The sequence below is a fragment of the Tachysurus fulvidraco genome, chromosome 8 (genome assembly GCF_022655615.1).
Source record: "Tachysurus fulvidraco isolate hzauxx_2018 chromosome 8, HZAU_PFXX_2.0, whole genome shotgun sequence".
NCBI lineage: Eukaryota > Metazoa > Chordata > Actinopteri > Siluriformes > Bagridae > Tachysurus > Tachysurus fulvidraco.
Genome location: NC_062525.1, coordinates 10,999,143 through 11,017,439, shown reverse-complemented (window position 1 = coordinate 11,017,439; position 18,297 = coordinate 10,999,143). Strand labels below are relative to the sequence as shown.

General features: G+C 36.7%; 1 protein-coding gene across 1 annotated transcript in view; it reads right to left on the bottom strand.

Annotated features, from left to right (window-relative positions):
* Window positions 1-1,193: 1,193 nt before the first annotated feature.
* LOC113662541 (cadherin-18) overlaps window positions 1,194-18,297 on the bottom strand; it is an 87,207-nt gene continuing 70,103 nt past the window's right edge. The window contains exons 11-12 of the mRNA XM_027177463.2: window positions 6,565-6,816; window positions 1,194-2,039 (exon numbers count right to left, since the gene is read on the bottom strand). Coding sequence (XP_027033264.2) covers window positions 1,480-2,039; window positions 6,565-6,816 — 812 coding nt within the window. The 3' untranslated portion in view covers window positions 1,194-1,479. The remainder of the gene's footprint in view (window positions 2,040-6,564; window positions 6,817-18,297) is intronic.

Sequence of the window (18,297 nt, the reverse complement as noted above, 5' to 3'; positions counted from 1 at the left end):
AAGCATACTGGACCTGACACTTTATTTCTAGCTCACTGCCTCTCTATACACACTGAAATGAATGTAATGTATAGATTGTAAATGATATTGTATATATTAAAGAAATATTTTATATTTAGTCTTATACTGTAATATTGTCAAATAATAGTATAATTATATGTGCTGTGTGTCATTCTTTGTATTTGTATTTGCACAATAACCATGAATCCTCATCCTCTCCTTGTACTTGACAGTACTTGATAAGTTGAAGAAAATATGTTCTCTACGTTAATGATGAAGGAGCACTTCTTAACTGTAACGTATGTGAAATCTTCCAGTAATTCTGCTCAGGCTGTGCAGCATGTCCTAGGCACAGATTACCTCTTCCTCCTACTTTATTTGTCTTAATTTAACAGCTAGTCATATCTGTCTTCATTTCTGGATTCATTTTGGATTCTTTCAAGTCCAAAATTTAGTTGCCAAATTTCTTATGCAAACACTCCCATGAATTATTTACAGATAAATTTGAAATACATTCTTAATCCAGCTTGATACATGAAATGAAATCAAATTCTACATTATGTCTAGCATTCCATCCTGAGATGATGTTCAACAACATCACTGTTCCAGCAGTAATAAGCATCCGTCTCTTTAGACACGAGACACATACAGACCTGAATGTACATAAACACTTAAATATTCATTAATGCCTCCTTTCATTTGTGTGTCTGAGGAGACTGCCAGCCTACCATGATTTAATAAATGCAAACTTTATGTGTACTAATAAACACAGTTACAAAAGTGCTAATGGAGATATGGGTTGTTATAATGTGTCTGAGCGGTTCATCAGTAAAGGTTTGTGTTATAGTCTCTGAAGTGATATTTGAAGAGTGTATGTTGCTCTCATGCATTAACATTTCTGCACCATATATCTGGCTAATAACAGACTTTGTTGTGTGAATTATGCACATCATATTATACAACTCAAAAAATGATTAATAGGCTATCCTGCACTTATGCAGTTTAAAATGTATATTGTTTTAGAATGTGCAAGTACTAACATATTGCAAAAATACATATTTTATGTCAGCAATAACCCTGAAAATTGTTTTCCCCTTAGTACTCTAGACTGGTTGTGTGTTTAAGAAATGAAGAAAATGATTAGTTACACTGATCATCACATATATCCATGTGTCCACATTTTAGGACTTTATTGAGCAATAAAAAATATACACCAGGGAAAATATTTAACTTTTTCCATTATTGTTTTTCTGTTTTTTTTTTTCTTTCTTTCAGTTTTTCTCCTCAAACTGATCTCCTCCAACATCATGAGAAGAAAAATGCAGGTCAGTTAGTCTTTTCAGAAGGATAACACTCTGAAAATGTTTGACCTTAGTGATAAAACAATGACATCCATGGTAGCAAAAGAGCAGTTTATGTCTGTGTTTGTGTGTATCTGTATGTGTATGTGTGTAAATTTTTTTTAAACAGTTTAAAAAATTAAGTGTGTTCATCAGGCTCATTTGCATCTGGTTCATGTTCCATACCAGCCTCCTCCCTGGAAAGTTCAGCTAGTTTTTTAAATTCTGGACCCCACTCGTCCAAGGTGTTGTAATCCTGTTCAGAATGGATTCCAGCTGAGCCTAGAGAACTGATGGAACCTGCTGGTGACCCTTGACCTTCATAAGCATAAGTCTGTAGCGAATCGTAAGGAGGTACAAAAGGATCTTGGTCTGCCTCTGCTAGTCTCTGTTTGATGAAGTCATGGACATCTGTATCCTCATCTGTCTCCAGTGAGGTGGGACTATGACGGTTACAGCTATACTGACAGGGTCTTCTGGTTGACCTGGGATAACCCCCTTCAGGCCGAACATCTCGCCGGAACTTGAGTTCTTCAGCCGCTTCAGGATTGCGCAATGCAATAATGTCAAAAGCTTCAGTGTCCTCCTCACCTCCACCTTCATCATCATAGGTGACCACGTTTTCTCGAACATCTTCCTCTGAGATGATCAGTGGCTCTTTCTTGCTTCGCCTCAAAGTGATGAAAAGGATCACGATTGCTGTATGGACAAACAGAAATATAACTTTGCATTCATTTTTTGTTAAATGAGGACATGAAGGTAATTGATGTGAGTAGAGGATGACGAGGACAGAGTTAGGTGGAAACAAATGATTCGCTGTGGAGATCCCTGACAGGAAAAGTCGAAAGTAGAACACTTTGCATTGATTTAAGATTTAAAATGTTTGTACTTGTAATCTACAAGCACTTTTACATCATTTCAAACAATCAGTAACAAATGCTAAATGCATTAGCTACATGGCTAATAATATTTTATTATAATATTGTAATGTAATGTGTTCTAAATAAAAAAAGGGAAGGCTTAAAAATGGAAAGGCTTATTAATGAAAATATAATAGTGTGAAATGATACTATGTGATGGACTGACATCCCACCCAGGGTGTATTTTCTCATCTCCCACTCCGTGTTCTTGAGCTAAACTCCAGATTGACAGTAGCCCTGACCATGATAAAGTTTTACTGGCTATGAATCAATAATATACTATATAAGAGGAAAGTATGATAACAACCATTTTATTTATGTTTATATTAGAAAAAGAAAATTGTCAACTTTTCATAATAATCATTGCAAAGAACATCAAGGGAAAAGAAGAGAACCGGATAAACCGAACAATTACTTTACAAAACCATCACCAGTCGCAGAAATAAAGAACGTATTAAAATACACAAGAAAATTACATTATAATAGATTTAAAAACTATTTTTATTTTGTATAGTGAATTTACATTACAAGAAGTAAACGATTTGCCGAATTGGTAAGCCGTTGTGTATTATATTAGCATTCGAACATCACCTTAACAAAGCATGTGCACTGTTCAGCAAATTATGGAGCAAAGATCAATGAATGAATGAATAACAGTTCTTTGATATAGGATTCAGGGCTCCAGTAGAACAATGCACATCTGGGACCAGTAAGTCTATACAACACATTAGCTGTGTTTAGCCTGGATGCAAATTCTGCCCTAACTAAAACTTTTTTGGTAGAAAAGGCATATTACTGCTTGTTCCACATAAAAATATTTAGCCTAAGAACTGTATATTTTGAATAAATATCAAGGTATTAACAGGGGAAAGAGGTACCTCTGGTTATATTCATACCTTCCTTTAATGATTGGTTCTGACTATTAGAAAATTGTAACCCTGATTTAAATACTTAAACCATTAGCATAAAAACACATTGCATTCTAACACTGCATTCTTTTATTCTCTACACTGTATTATAAAATCAAGCATCATTGAGCCACTGAGTCACAATTATACTCAATTCAAAGATGGCAGTTTGTTCTTTGCATTGTGATTGCTTGAAAAGATTTCATTTTCCTTAATGAAGTTAAACTGGAGTGCTACTTGGAGAAAAAGGAAAATGCCATTTTTCTGGCATATTTCATGCTGCTTCTTTATTCTGAAGCAGATTTTGCTAAGTGTGTTATAAATAAATATTATTTTTTATAGAGAAACTGTTTTGAATATCAGGCTTTGGTATATATTTATCCTAAAGGGGCTGCCTAGGTGCTTAAACGTCCTTGAAAAGATGACTCATCCATCCATTGCAGAGCCACAGAGGGAATAGACAAGTGATGGAAAGAGGAAGGGAATGAGGAGGATAATCAATCTGTGCTTCTGTTTTCAGGTCTTGTACATTTTAATAGCGATCAGTGGCCTGTGACAAGCGAGGCTTGTTCTCCTACACTGTTTCTGAACACAGAGTCTGCACATTTTTTCCCCTTTGGTTCTTCTCACATTTCTAGCCTCCCACCTGTTCTCTCAGTCTCTACCCATGCTTTATTCACTTCTCTCACTTAGCTTTCTGACTTTGAATACTTTGAATAGAAATATTTTTGTGGCAGAGTTTCAGTGGCATTCTTGTCTGAAAATTCTTGCTCTCTCTGTCTCCTTCTGTGACCGTGTGGTACTCCCTTTATCTCCTCCATCACAGTGATGCCCTTCTCCTCAACTCTCCATCTCCAGCTTTATCTTTCTCTATCAATTGAGTCAAATATTTGCTGCTGTCATGTCTACGCTAGACTCAGCATCCAGCTACAATTCCTAGACCACAGTACAGCCCAAGTCTCCACAGTCACCTCAGACCTTCTTATCTTTACATTCCCCTGATTAATGATCACCTACACCAGGACGCAATCACACACTCACAGAATGTATGGACTAACATTCCACTCGCTCATTGTGAAGCATACTGTGACTTTTGTGTCACCAACACCAAGCTGATTGGGTTTATAGTGTTTTGAACTAGTTTTACTCATTTCCTCATTCCTGCTCCAGTACACTGTCTCTCCATTCTGCCAGATGAAAGGAAATAGACATAGACATTTTCAATCAGTATTTTTACCTTTGTTAAGATAAACCTACGCAGAATTTTACTGGTTAAAAATAATAGTTTCACCTTCTACAATTTTACGTGCTTATGAACAAGCACATGGGCATGTCAGAAAGCAAAAGTGGTTTGATATCATCATTTACTACCAAAAATACCTAACTATAAATTCAGTGTCTACTTTCATACGAGGCAAATCAATACTGAACATAAGTACCCAAACAGGCAGAAATTCAATTTTATTTTTACCTCTGATAAGAAGAGTTAATGTTGTTTGTTCATTGTCTGACCCTGAATCTTGACTTTGCCTCTGGATTAGGTCTTTGTTTGCCAAGCTTAATTAAAACACTGATCACCTTCATGTGTGATTCTACCTAATCTATGACAGCAACTTTTCAATATAAAATATTTAGCCTAAATTCTAGTCTTGGACACATTAATAATCACTGCAAAGATCACCATGTAAAAAGGATAAAACATTGTCCACAGACCATTTTCATTCACATGTGCTATTTATTTGCTGTTCATAGGTTTGCTCTTTCACCTAGCTATTAAAAATGCACATGCTGTCCTGGTTCTGGTCGACTGCTGCTCATCTGACCCACTGTGTGTATATGCCCCAGTCTAAACGCTAGGAAATGTGTAACCTTCATGCCTCACTGTTCATGGACAATAATAGAGCTGATCTTCTAAACATGCCCCCTCCCCACCCACCCAACCCCACCCACACACACACACACACACACACACACACACACACACACACACACACACACACACACACACACACACACACACACACACACACACACACACACACACACACACCTGCAGTCCTAGCACTCCACAGGTTTATTTATGTTGGACATTGGCCTCTCATGTCAAAATCTGCCCTCTTTTTGGTACACTCTTGTTTTCTGAAAGTGCTCTAATTGCACTTGTTGTGCTTATAATAGAATTTATCAACATGCCTTGAGGTTTCTGCCAGCATTGAAGAAAAACAGCATTAAGTAAAAGTAATACTATTATACTGATGTGCAAAGGTGACCTTTAATAAGGTTAGGACCATATAACTGCTGTCGTAACAGCATTGAAATCTAGACCGAAAACTCCTCACTGAACATTATCTACTTGTAAGGCAAATGTCCAGAGGTAAATACCCAGGTTAAAACCTCTGGAACCATTGACCATATTGGGTATTGATCAGTTAAAGGCTGCAAATAGAGGAAGGACATTTGAAGTACAGCTTATATAAAGAACGGTCAATATAGTTTAATTACCATATGCTATATAAATGATCACCGTGCACCCACATAAAAGAGTGGTCTAGCCTACATAAACACATAAATACCTTATGTTTTAAAATCCTAATGCTCATGGTAGCATTAGTCAATTCTATTAATTGTGAATAATTATCACTGCTTAATGTGTGTATCTATCTGAGCATCTTGCTTGTAGTAATAACACAAGCAAGAGTTACATCTATATAAAATAGAGAAAGTAAAATCTTAAAGTCATGATAGTCAGGAATCCTCTCATTCTCACCAATTGAATATAAAAAGTAAACACTTCCATAAACACAAGCATTAATGTTAATGTTAAAATGAATTAAAAAAAAAAAAAGTAGAAGTTTTGCTTGCAGTGTACTGTATAAGAAAGCAGAAGTTTGCAAAAGCAAAATAAAAAACATTTAAGTATTCTGTTTCTTTTTTGGTAATATCATCATGGGACTTTTACATCACTGCTATTTCTTAGCACCGATTTAAAGACCTTGGTTTAATATAAAGACAAGCTGTAGACAAGTATTTAACTTGTATAACTTTAATGTGCTAAAATATCAACTGTATGATGCAAATCAGTGAACAATAGGTGCTAGACCAATAATGTATTCACATTGTGCTTGTCCCCCTGTGTTTATAAGAGTCCAAAGTGTTTCACAGTGAGGTCAATAATTCACAGTTCACAATAAACATTTAATAATCCAACCCCTGGCAAAAATGAAGGAATCACCACACATAAAATATGTTCACCAAGCTTTTTACTTTAAAGTGTGGTGATTTCATAATTTTTGAGATGGATTGTAGAATTCAAACTCACTCCAAAGCTAATAACAGGAAGTGTTATCTACGTCTTTAGTTTAACTGAGGAATTGCAGGGTGTAGATGCGAACTTACCGAGCAGTATTAGCACACACAGCAGGATGGCGATAAGCGCTCCGGTGCTGAGGCCTGCAGAAGAAAGAAAAGCCTCGCCCTGACAGATTTTGTGCCGAGTGCCGCGCTGACACTGGCACACACGCAGGGTCAGTGTGCTGGTACTGCTCAGAAGGGGCTCACCTCCATCCCACACCACCACGGGCAGCTCATATAGCTCCTGAGTCAACCTGTGGAAACGGCGCCGCCTCGCTACAATGCTAGCCGTGCTGTCTGAGAAAGAGAGAGAGAGAGAGAGAGAGAGAGAGAGAGAGAGAGAGAGAGAGAGAGAGAGAGAGAGAGAGAGAGAGAGAGAGAGAGAGAGAGAATAAAAGGATGACATAAATAGCGGAAAAAAACAACCATATGAATAGAAAAATAATGTGAAAAAATGAAGAAAATATTATGAATTATTAACAGATTTATGTTTGTTATGCAGAGAAGTTGAGGAACATAATGAAAAGAACATGAAAGAGATGTGGGAAAAAGAGAGGATGATAGAGAATGGGGAAAAGGAGAGAAGAAAGAGATTAGATTAAATTAGTGTGTTTTGAACGCAGGCCATTCAGGCTGTCTGGTTGCACTGTAGACTCTCAGAGTGCTTAGGAGCCCATTCCCACAGATGGGCTTTTAATGGGGGAATTAAGGTGAGGTTCTGGCACTTAGAGCACAGAGTAGATGAGTCCTATCTAGTAACTGCAATCTGGAGCACTGAGAGCAAACCACTTGAACAGAACATCAACTTAATGAGTTTCCATATCTCTCCCACTGCCATTCTCTCTTTAACCACAATGTCTACTATCCTTTTTTTTTTAGTATACCTGATGCAGGAGTGTAGATATTGTTAAAAATAATACAATAGCATGAAACTGATTTTGGTAATGATGCTGATCATAATAACCATGCAGATTTTCATGACAAAACCCAAATGCAGTCTTTGAAATTACGTAACTTATAAAGTACAAAGATGACATTGGAGTGCAACTTTACAAACAAATTTGTTATGATGGCTTAGAACTACAATTGGTGTTGTAGCTTTAGGACTGCAATTGACACAAACAGTTTTTCCTGTTTGCACACAGTTTGAGAAGGGAATTATTTATAATTACACAATTTTCACCCAGTTGAGTAAGGACTCAGTTATGAAAATTTCTTCTACATTTTGTCTTATGGAGTTTGTTCCTTGCCACCATCCCCTCTGGCCTGCTCATGAAAAATAAATTAATACATTTAAAATGAATATATTGAATTGATATATTTCTGAAAAATTCATTTGTAACAATGTCCATTGTTAATGTCCATAGCTCCTATAAAACTGTTGCTTTTCCTCCATTACATTGCTGTTGTTAAGTTCTTATATCAGTAAATGCATTGTAAGCGATAGTTGTAATCCAAAGAGAAGTGTAAACCTATATTCTCAAGGTTTATAATGAATATTTAATTTATTTCTCCTCAAAGTGATAATGCACTTTGGTTTGGTTGTGTTTTTATGAAATATTAAGGCAATAAATATCTGCAGCACTGAGGGGCACATAGGCAACATGTCTGAATATTGCATGGAGCTAATAATTATGCAAGGGTTCCAGTGTTGTACCAATATCACAGTGAAAGCCTCCTATGTGTGTATTGAATGTTCAGTACACATTTAAATAAAGTTTTTTAAGTGCATATCCACAAACATCATCCCCTTTATATCATATGTGGAAGTGGAAGTATCATATGTGGCCTAATGGTTAGAGAGTTTTACTCCTAACCCTAAGGTTGTGGGTTCGAGTCTCGGGCCAGCAATACCACGATTGAGGTGCCCTTGAGCAAGGCACCGAACCCCCCAACTGCTCCCTGGGCTCCACAGCATAAATGGCTGCCCACTGCTCTGGGTGTGTGTTCACGGTGTGTGTGTGTGTGTGTGTGTTCACTGCTGTGTGTGTGCACTTTGGATGCAGAGAATGAATTCTGAGTATGGGTCACCGTACTTAGCTGTACAGTATGTCACGTCATACATTCTTTCTTATACTGCATATACAAATAACATTCACTTGATTATTGAAATAATCAGTTGATAACTAATGTGTCAAAAAAAAATCCACATATCAATGGTTTGCATGTTTGCCTCAGACCTCCAGGATTGGGTGATTCCAAAGTCCATTATTTGTACGTTGAGATTGCATGGGCTTCCCGTTGCTTTGGGGGTTTCCTCCACAGTCCAAAGGTAGGCAGGTTGGCACCTCGAAATTGTTTAGGTGTGTATTTATTATCTAACTATATCACTCCATTTATTACCACTCTGATAATGTCCTGTGTGTTGTGTTGCAGTGATGTGTGTGTTGTAAACTGTGTATCATTAAATGTATCATTATTTATTTAAATCGTTAAATAAAGCTTTTCTTGCAACTTCAGTATTATAAAAATCCAACTGGATTTCACATGAGATCAAGTGTAAAGAAGCTGGTCCAGGCTCTGAGCCTTCTTGACCCTGGCCTTGAGTGTGTACCAAGTGCAACACTTGCCTGAGTATTACTGCGTATTCTTAGTTTTTTAATAGTCAGGGTAATGTTAGATTTCACCCAGAATTCTTTTATTCAAGCCAATTTCATTCAATTTCTAATCTAAAAAGAATCACCAATAACATACAAATCCAAAGAAAATGTTTTTCAAATGTTAACTAAGTTAACATTGAGTTAAGGTGGCTATAGACAGAACAGGCCTGAGATGTAGAAATCATAAATAAGACAATGGCATGGTAGGAATGAGGATGGAAAAAAGTGCCAGAAAAAAACATGGTGAATCTTATGCACAACAAATTTGACTTGGTTGTTAGCTTAGCTGGATTCATAAATTAAAACATTTCTTATAGCTGCAGGTTATTGAATGACGTATAGAACATTAAATGAACTCACTGACATACACAAAAGATATTAAGTCCAATGACATATTCAGCATGATAGCAGTGACAGGTGAAGTCATGAAAAATAGAAGGTGCCAAGTGTCTAGCGAATTAATTACTGTGTCTCATAAATTAGCACAGAATTGCCAGTTGTTGTTTTGCAGACAAAAATGATATGAGACAGGCAGTCACAAGGGATCATCAACACTGTCAGAAAGCTTACAGTTGGATCTAGAGCTAATTCTCAGCCAAAATAAGACAGAACAAGGAAAGAGGCAACCAATTTCATGATAAGCTTTCACAGTCCAAAAGAACAAGCAAAAAGAGGTGCAATTCAATTTTAAAACACGCCCAGAAAATTCAACCAAACTCACAAGATGCTGAAAACAAAATATAGGAAAGGCTACATGCACACTTACTGAGATGCTGGTTAGTATGTGAAGCCAAATGCAACAAAAGAGGACATTTTTCACAAATTTTTCAAGCACAAAGATGACTGGAAGAAATTTGTCAAAGCGAAGTAGTGAAGTACAGGGCAACATTGTATATGCAGGAGAAAATCTTGATTTCCAATTTTAACATAGATACTGAAGGCACAGTAACAGCAACCTAACAAGCCTATACTCATAGATGAACCATGTCCTCGAACCTGCTCAGAAATATGTGGACCAAGCAACAAGCATACATAAATGAGAGAGTTTTTTTCGATGCCACACTATGTTTTGAAGGTAACACAGTATATGTATGTGCTTACAGAGTGAGGTTTGCTGATGCTAACCTCCTGTTTGTGTTGCTTTTTTCAAGAGCAATAAAATTCCTTAGCTTTGTAGACACCCTATCAACAGCTCCACCAAAGAAGAGAGTACAAAATAAAAGATAAACCTGTTAGTACCTTTATTGGTGAAAACAGTGAAAGATGTCATTCACAATGTAAAGAACAGAATGGTACTGAAAAGTCTAGGTCATTTCTTTTTATCTAATCTTTAAATGTCCAGTTTGGCTGAGGCTGTTTCCATGACAGCCTCCGATTCCTGCTCTTCCCTGACAGGAACGGAACCCAGTGTGGAGCCTATTCACCTCTTGCTTCAATGGTTTGTGCATGCTGGGATACTTTTCTGCTCATCACATTGTAAAGAGTGATTATGCAAGTTACTTCCTGGCAGCTCAAAATAATCTGATCAAACTCCTCTTCATTAATTTTTTTTCTTCTTTATGCCGTTCTGTGTAAACGCTAAACATTCTAAACATGTAAACATACTTTGTGAGTGAAAATCCCAGGAGATCAATAGATTCTGAAATGCTCAATACCACAGTCATGCCATGATATCACACATTTCCTTCATTAACAGAATAAAGTAAATTCTGTACCCTTCTGGTGCCTCATACATGATCTGAACTGCAGTTGGCCAGCAGATAAAGGGCAGGAGAAGAGCCTCATATGTGGTACCTCTTAATTAGTCCAGATTCGATTGCAACAGTAATTCCACATAACTGAACATGTTTTCTGAACATGTTTGAGATAGCATGAATGCATACAGATGGTGGGACATCACTAGAAAGTAAGAAGTTAGTTCTTTTAGCACAAAATTAAATTATTGCAAAAAAAGGGCACTCTGTATCTCAAATAAACTACTAGAATAAATAATTATAATGGTTAGACAGATGAAGACTAAACATGCCTAATTAACTTACATGCAGAAAGAAGAACTGATAGAGAGAGAGAGAGAGAGAGAGAGAGAGAGAGAGAGAGAGAGAGAGAGAGAGAGAGAGAGAGAGAGAGAGAGAGAGAGAGAGAGAGAGAGAGAACCTCAACATTGTCTGAGCTCCACAGTTGGCTAAGTGATTGCTTGCAGTGATTTATATTCATGATCACACTTTCCAATTTAACCCAACTGTCAGGAAATGCAGGTCCATAGCCAAAGCCCCACTTAACCAATTCAAGAGGGCCATGTCCTATAGATCAACAATATCCAAATGCAAATTAGATGCTCCTGCAAATTATCCATCCACTGCAGTACATGCTAATGTGAGCACCAAAACAACTAATTATTGAATGTTTAAAGCAGATTCTATAGACCTGAATTTCAGTACCTGAATTTCAGTAACATTACATGATCAACAATGCTAAAGGCCAAAAGTAGTTGCAGATCTTATAACCAGAAAGAATGAGATAGCAGATCTGCCCTGAAAAGCAATCATTTATTTCAGGCTTAAAGAGAAAGGAAATCTAAATTAAATTAGAATAAAGCAGTGAATAAAAGCTTTAATTGGATGTGAACTGTCTGTATTACCTTCTCAAATTTACATTGCCAAGTAAAATTCAAGTTCTAGCAACAGTCCCACTGGAACCATTACCAGAGTAGAGTTAGCATGGATTCAACTTGTGACTTGAATAGGAACAGGAACAGGAATCTACAAATCATTGTGAGCTATTAGCACAGGCGATTAGTGAGCGTGGCTTTTTCAGAACCTATTTCTGTTCACAAAGCAAAAATCAAGAAATAATTGTGTCTGAAATGTCAGTTACTCGAACTTCATAAAAGCAATATTGCACTTACAATCATACAGTTATTCTGAATATCAGCATGGCTGAGATTACCTGCAGCACTTGGCCTGTGGCCTTGTCCCTATGGATGAATCATTCAGTACTGTACGTGTATGTGTAGAAATACTGTACATGGTATTCTGTGTAGACAAGGCTGCACATTTGAATGGTACATTTCAGTACAATAGTTCATCTAGGAGAACACACACTGTTATGCTTTATTTAATATTTAACTGTATAATTATTTTTTAAGCAAAATGAATGGAAAAAAATGCAATGCATACTTGATTTTCAGTTCTTTCTTTTGTTCCCTGTTATATACAGGGTCAATGTGGCCCAGCAAGGACACTAGAGGAAGCAAACTTTGAGGTCTGCATAAAGGTAACATTAATAGATAAATGTTTGAATACTGTCTGTATCTGACTTTAACAGATTATCATTATCCACTTTCTATTCAAACAAACCTGTGACTGTGAACAATTTAGCATTTGCCTGTTTTTGTTTGAAAGACACAAATAAAGGACAGATCTGATCTGGAGAGGAAAAGTCACCCTGAAATCAAGCTTGACCCAACCTGTGACTCTGTAGCTGATCAACACACACACACACACACACATATATATATATATATGTGTGTGTGTGTGTGTGTGTGTGTGTGTGTGTGTGTGTGTGTCTGGCACAGTCTGCAATTCTGAATACCTCTGAGAATCTCCCCAGTGTAAGGATTGTTAGGCAGCAGCATGAGTCACTGAATGTCAAATGGATGGCTTTTGTTTTCACCATCTCTCTCTCTCTCTCTCTCTCTCTCTCTCTCTCTCTCTCTCTCTCTCTCTCTCTCTCTCTCTCTCTCCACTCTCTCTCTCTCTTCACCTCATGATTCTCCATTGGATAGAATCCCTCCACTGTAGCATCTTACCAGGAGGTTTTACATACAGTTTAAAATGCATATAAGAACATTTATAAAAAAGCACATATTGTACTCTCTCATTACATTAGCATTAGCATTAGCATGTTAGATAATTAATTTTTTTCAAATATCATCATACTGACAGTTTTATACCCTAGTGATTAGTGAGTATTCATGAAAGCCCTTGCTGTGTTCATATGTGAGGATAGATAATGTTTTAAATGAACTGATCTATTAAAAGGAAAGTCATTTAGAGATCATAGTGCTGTATTTATTGTCAGCAAAAATACATAAATATGCAAATACATGTCATTCTGATGATTTTGAACCAGACAAAGAAAAAAAGAGGGATGCTGAGAGTTCTGAGTGGCACAACATGTCACAGTGTCTCTCATAGCTGGGAGACCGAGAGACCAAGAGAGCAATGAGGGAAGGAAAAGGTGGCATACTACTACTCCCCTATCAATCACAGTGACACTAGACAATCATGGCTGTCCTGTGAGCTCATGTGGGCTTTCCTCTAAGTGTGTTATGCTGCCTGCTGATGATGCATGAGCAGCAGTTGGAAAAGATGTCTTCAACCATTTGGAAAAAGCATGTGATACACATGAAACACCTTTCCTGGTAACTGTCGTTTGACAGAGGAGACCTAACTGGAGAATAGAAATTGGTCAGAACTAAATTAGAGAGAAAATCTTTTGGATGCTGGATAGATTGGTTATTTCCATTCCATGTTTTCAAGATCCTGTCATGTTGTGTAATAGAAATGTGATGTTATCTGATGTTGAATAGCTTAACACTATTTAGACTTGGTAAGCAAATTCCCATTATTGCTTTTGAATACATTTAAAACAGCCAAAGAAATCAATCATAAATTCTAAACATAAGCATACAAAGAGTACTGAGAATAAAACTAGAAAGTTTGCTTCTAAGTTTTCTTAGAAGAAAAACTGCTCGTAAGTATAGAAGATGAATCTTTTAGCCATATTTTTTGGATGTGTTCAAATAACCAAGAGCCTAGAATGAGTCCATCCTTAATGTAGTTAAATCCCTCATTAAAACAGCAGAATTAGTCTGATTATTCAGAAAAGTGAAAGGGCAAGTAATAAATTCTCCTCTCAGAAGCTTTTATGAATACTGCAAACTGCTTAAAGTGTAATCTTCTCCCAGGAAAGCATTAACATGTGTGTAATAGCATTCAAGTCTTAAAATGAGCGGCCAAAACTCTATTAGGAAAATAACCACAGCCTGAAGAATGAACCCAATAAACAGCATGCGCACTCGAATGGCAATTTAAAGAACATCCTTAATGGAGTCTCAAAAAATTTAGCTGCTAGTATGTGTCCCTTTTCAAAAAAAAAAAAAAAAAAAAAAGCAATATTAAGAAAAAAAGAAACACAAAAGTCAAATGAAAAGATTTTGCTTTTAATAGACCTGTAAATACAGTTAATTCCCACTCATGCACACATTTTTACAAGTTTTGTGCCTAGAGAGTAATTTGTCCAGGTTGGCCACATATGCTCAGACTGTCCTACTGAGTGCCACCTTCAGCCTTAAAACTAACACAACCTCTATCAATTACAGAAATCCTACTGGGAGAGCATTCAGTGAATCCTGCTGTTTGCCTCACTGCAAAGCAAACACATCCTCTCTGAGTGTGTGTGATTAAAGAAAGATAAAAAGAGAGATACAGAAAGGCAAAGAAAGAGAACTGGTAGCAGTGTCACAGAGAAAAGTTGAAGTAGTTAGAAATAGTTTCAATATTTTGTATATTTCTAGTAAAAGAATGCAACACAAATTATAGACTTGTCCTTAATGTGTAATAAAAAAGAGCCCAAGGTTAATGCGTATTTGATCCCAAAATTTTAAATCTGTAAAAGAAAATAAATGGTACTTACTCCACTGTTATTAATTAAAGGGAAAATAATGAATAGTTCATCATGCTGAAAATAAACATCTGTTGTTTTAAATTAACAATTTATAATAAATATAAACATACCTATAAACTGTAACTGATATACATAGATCAATTATTTATTATTATTATTATTATTATTATTATTATTATTATTATTATTATTATTATTATTATTATTATTATTATTATTATTATTGTTATTATTATTAATAATAATAATAACAATAATAATAATAATAATAATAATTTACTTTATTCATAATCATTAATTTAATCTTCATAATCATTATTATTACTTTGTTGTAATTATTGTAGTAGAGATTATTTAGAATTATACATATTCACTGGGTATGCTGAGTAGTCATACTCATACAGCAAGGACAACGGCACAGACACTTGCTGCATGTGAACATGCTTAAAATGAAACACCTACTGTGTTAGCAGAGAGAGAGAGAGAGAGAGAGAGAGAGAGAGAGAGAGAGAGAGAGAGAGAGAGAGAGAGAGAGAGCTAGAGAGAGAGAGAGAGAGAGAGAGAGAGAGAGAGAGAGAGAGAGAGAGAGAGAGAGAGAGAGAGAGAGAGAGAGAGAGAGAGAGAGAGAGAGAGAGAGAGAGTGAGAGAGAGAGAGAGAGAGAGAGAGAGAGAGAGAGAGAGAGAGAGAGAGAGAGAGAGAGAGAGAGAGAGAGAGAGAGAGTAAGTAATAATAGATAGCAAGTATATGACCAGAGCAAGTAATAATGGGCTGTGAAGTGATGAAAGGATTCAAGATAAATTGCATTATAATTTCAGCCTGTGTGGTTTAGCTTGCAACAATTCCCTGAAAGTATTTGTGTAGGGGGAGAAGTGTGGGGGTGTGAATTTGTTTATCATTCTGGAACATGTGCTAAAAGAATTTTGTGATTACACATCTGGTCTGCAGCGGGGAAGTGAGTCTCCTTGACCAGTGATTGATGCCTTTGGGCTAGTGTCATTCCCAGCATGCTCCCTTGCTAATTATCCTTGATGCCACTACAAGTCCAGATTGAGCGACTCACATAATTAAAGTGTCTGCAAGGGCTCCTGTTTATGCTTTTGGCCCCTTTACCTTGTAATATTATGCACTGAGAGACACTGAGATTAGAAATTTATTCTTGTTGTGTGAACAATTTGGTATATTAAACCGCAAGTTTAATGATACTGCAGCTAATGTCTAGCAAGATCTGAAACTGAGAAGTATATATGGATTTTAACAAAATAAAAGAGGGAGCTCAATTGAAAATCCACAGTATGACAATCATATATGTTTATATTTCCCATGTTCAAATTTAATGAAAAACACAGATCTCGGTTGAACAAGCAAAAGATCAAATTACCAATGAAAGCCTGCTATATCACATTCTTTATTAAACTGCTCTCCCCACTGGCTGCCAGATGTGTCTGTGACGCCATCTCCAACTGCCAACTATCAACCATCTCTGTTGTTATCAAGGTCTTCAAGTAAGGATGGAAAATTTTTCATAAGCTCCTTTAAAAGAGAATATGACACACTGGGTATATTTACACCACTCCGTTTGTTTTAGTCAATTGAAAGGATTTTGCTCACAATCACATACTGTTCTCTATGAGCTCCAGTACACCATGAAATGGACCACCAACAGTAAGGACTGATAAGCTCTCTGCTTAGACTGGTAAACACCCAACATCCCAAAGGAGGTGAGAGAGAGCTCGGCTCCCTCACTATATTTGCTTCCATTATCAAATTGATTCTGCATATAAGTCTGTGTCTGTCATCCTTTCATATACTCCTTACTTATCCAGAACTCTCAAAGTTTTGCTTTTGCATCCTTGCCTATGATACTTACATTTACATTTTTGCCATTTTGTCAGACGCCCTCATTCAGACCGACTTGCATTTTATCTCATTTTTTATATAACTGAGCAATTGAGGGTTAAGGGTCTCGCTCAGGAGCCCAGTAGTTGCAGCATGGTGGACCTACAGTAGGAGTTCCCATCTCGCACCCATCCGATCAGTAGTCCAACACCGTAAACAATAGGCTACCACATTCTTCTGATGGGCATCCAAATATCTTGCCTTGTTATGCTCTCCTTGCCTCCACCTCAGTGCAAGTACACTGCTGAAAATAGAGTAAATCTCTGTACCCCAGCATATTACACCTAGGTTTAAGTGTTCTCTTTAAGAGGACTATGTATAAGGGTATATTAACCACCATCCAGCTTAGTCTTCTAATATAAAGAAAACAACAGGGATATGTGTAATTTCTAAAACAAATTGAAATCAATAAACTGTTATGAAGATTAAAGTCAGTGCGATTGTAATGCAATCGTGCTAAATAATAATTACATTTTCACGTTTAGTAGGTTGAGCTGTAGTTTAACATGGCCTATGTTGAGGGAGTTGTTTGTAGATGAGCTTGAGGTATAATGACTAAAATGTCGTCCCTTGTCCCATGTACAATTTGTGATCCATGTCTTTCTTATTCAACCTGAGCACATCTGTGTGTATGTACACACATGAACAGGGCAAAGCTAAAGCTGAGCAGAAAGGAACAAGTAAGATTTATGCAAAAATTAGATCCAATCCACAGATTTTATTGGCCAAGCAGCATTTCAAGAGTGCTTATATTTCCAATCTACACTGCAACATCATCTGAGAACTTTGCAAACAATTCTTTTTGGGAAAAAATAACTTCTGACTTAAAATGTGAATGCTAGTCAAATGATGCCAGTTTTACAAGAAGCACCATTAATGTGAATTTACAAACCAGTGTAAGCCAACTAGGTCAACAAGTGAGTGTAGCTTCTTCACGATCCATTTCCACTTGGAAACCAAAAATAAATAGAACATTTGGCCGTATTGTGTCCAAAATGTCACTTCCATTACTTAATTGTGATTATCTATGACATTTGCCTTGTGGGCTTGTGCCTACAGCCAAATCTCAGCATGCTGATATTCAGTATTACCACACTCTAACTCCTGCAGTATTGCTTAAGTATCAGCCCATCAATCCTATGAAAAAACAATAGGTTTAGAGTTTTTCCATCAATATCTTGCCATGATTTTCCACAAGCCAGTGTAAGTAAAACGTAAATGTTTGCTCTCTAGATTTAATTACTAGTAATGGCTCTGAATACTGTTTAGAGTCATAAAATGAATATTATTTTAATAACATGTTTATAACCACCAGCATAAGCCAATCATTTATTGACTTTTAATATTGCACTCAGTGCACAGTACAATGTTTTTGTATTCCAGCATGCATTTTTGTTACAATCTCTCTCTCTTACACACACACACACACACACACACACACACACACACACACACGCGCGCACACACACGCACACACACGCACACACACACGCACACACACACGCACACACACATACACACACACATACACACACACACACACACACACACACACACACACACACACACAAACACACACACACACACACACAC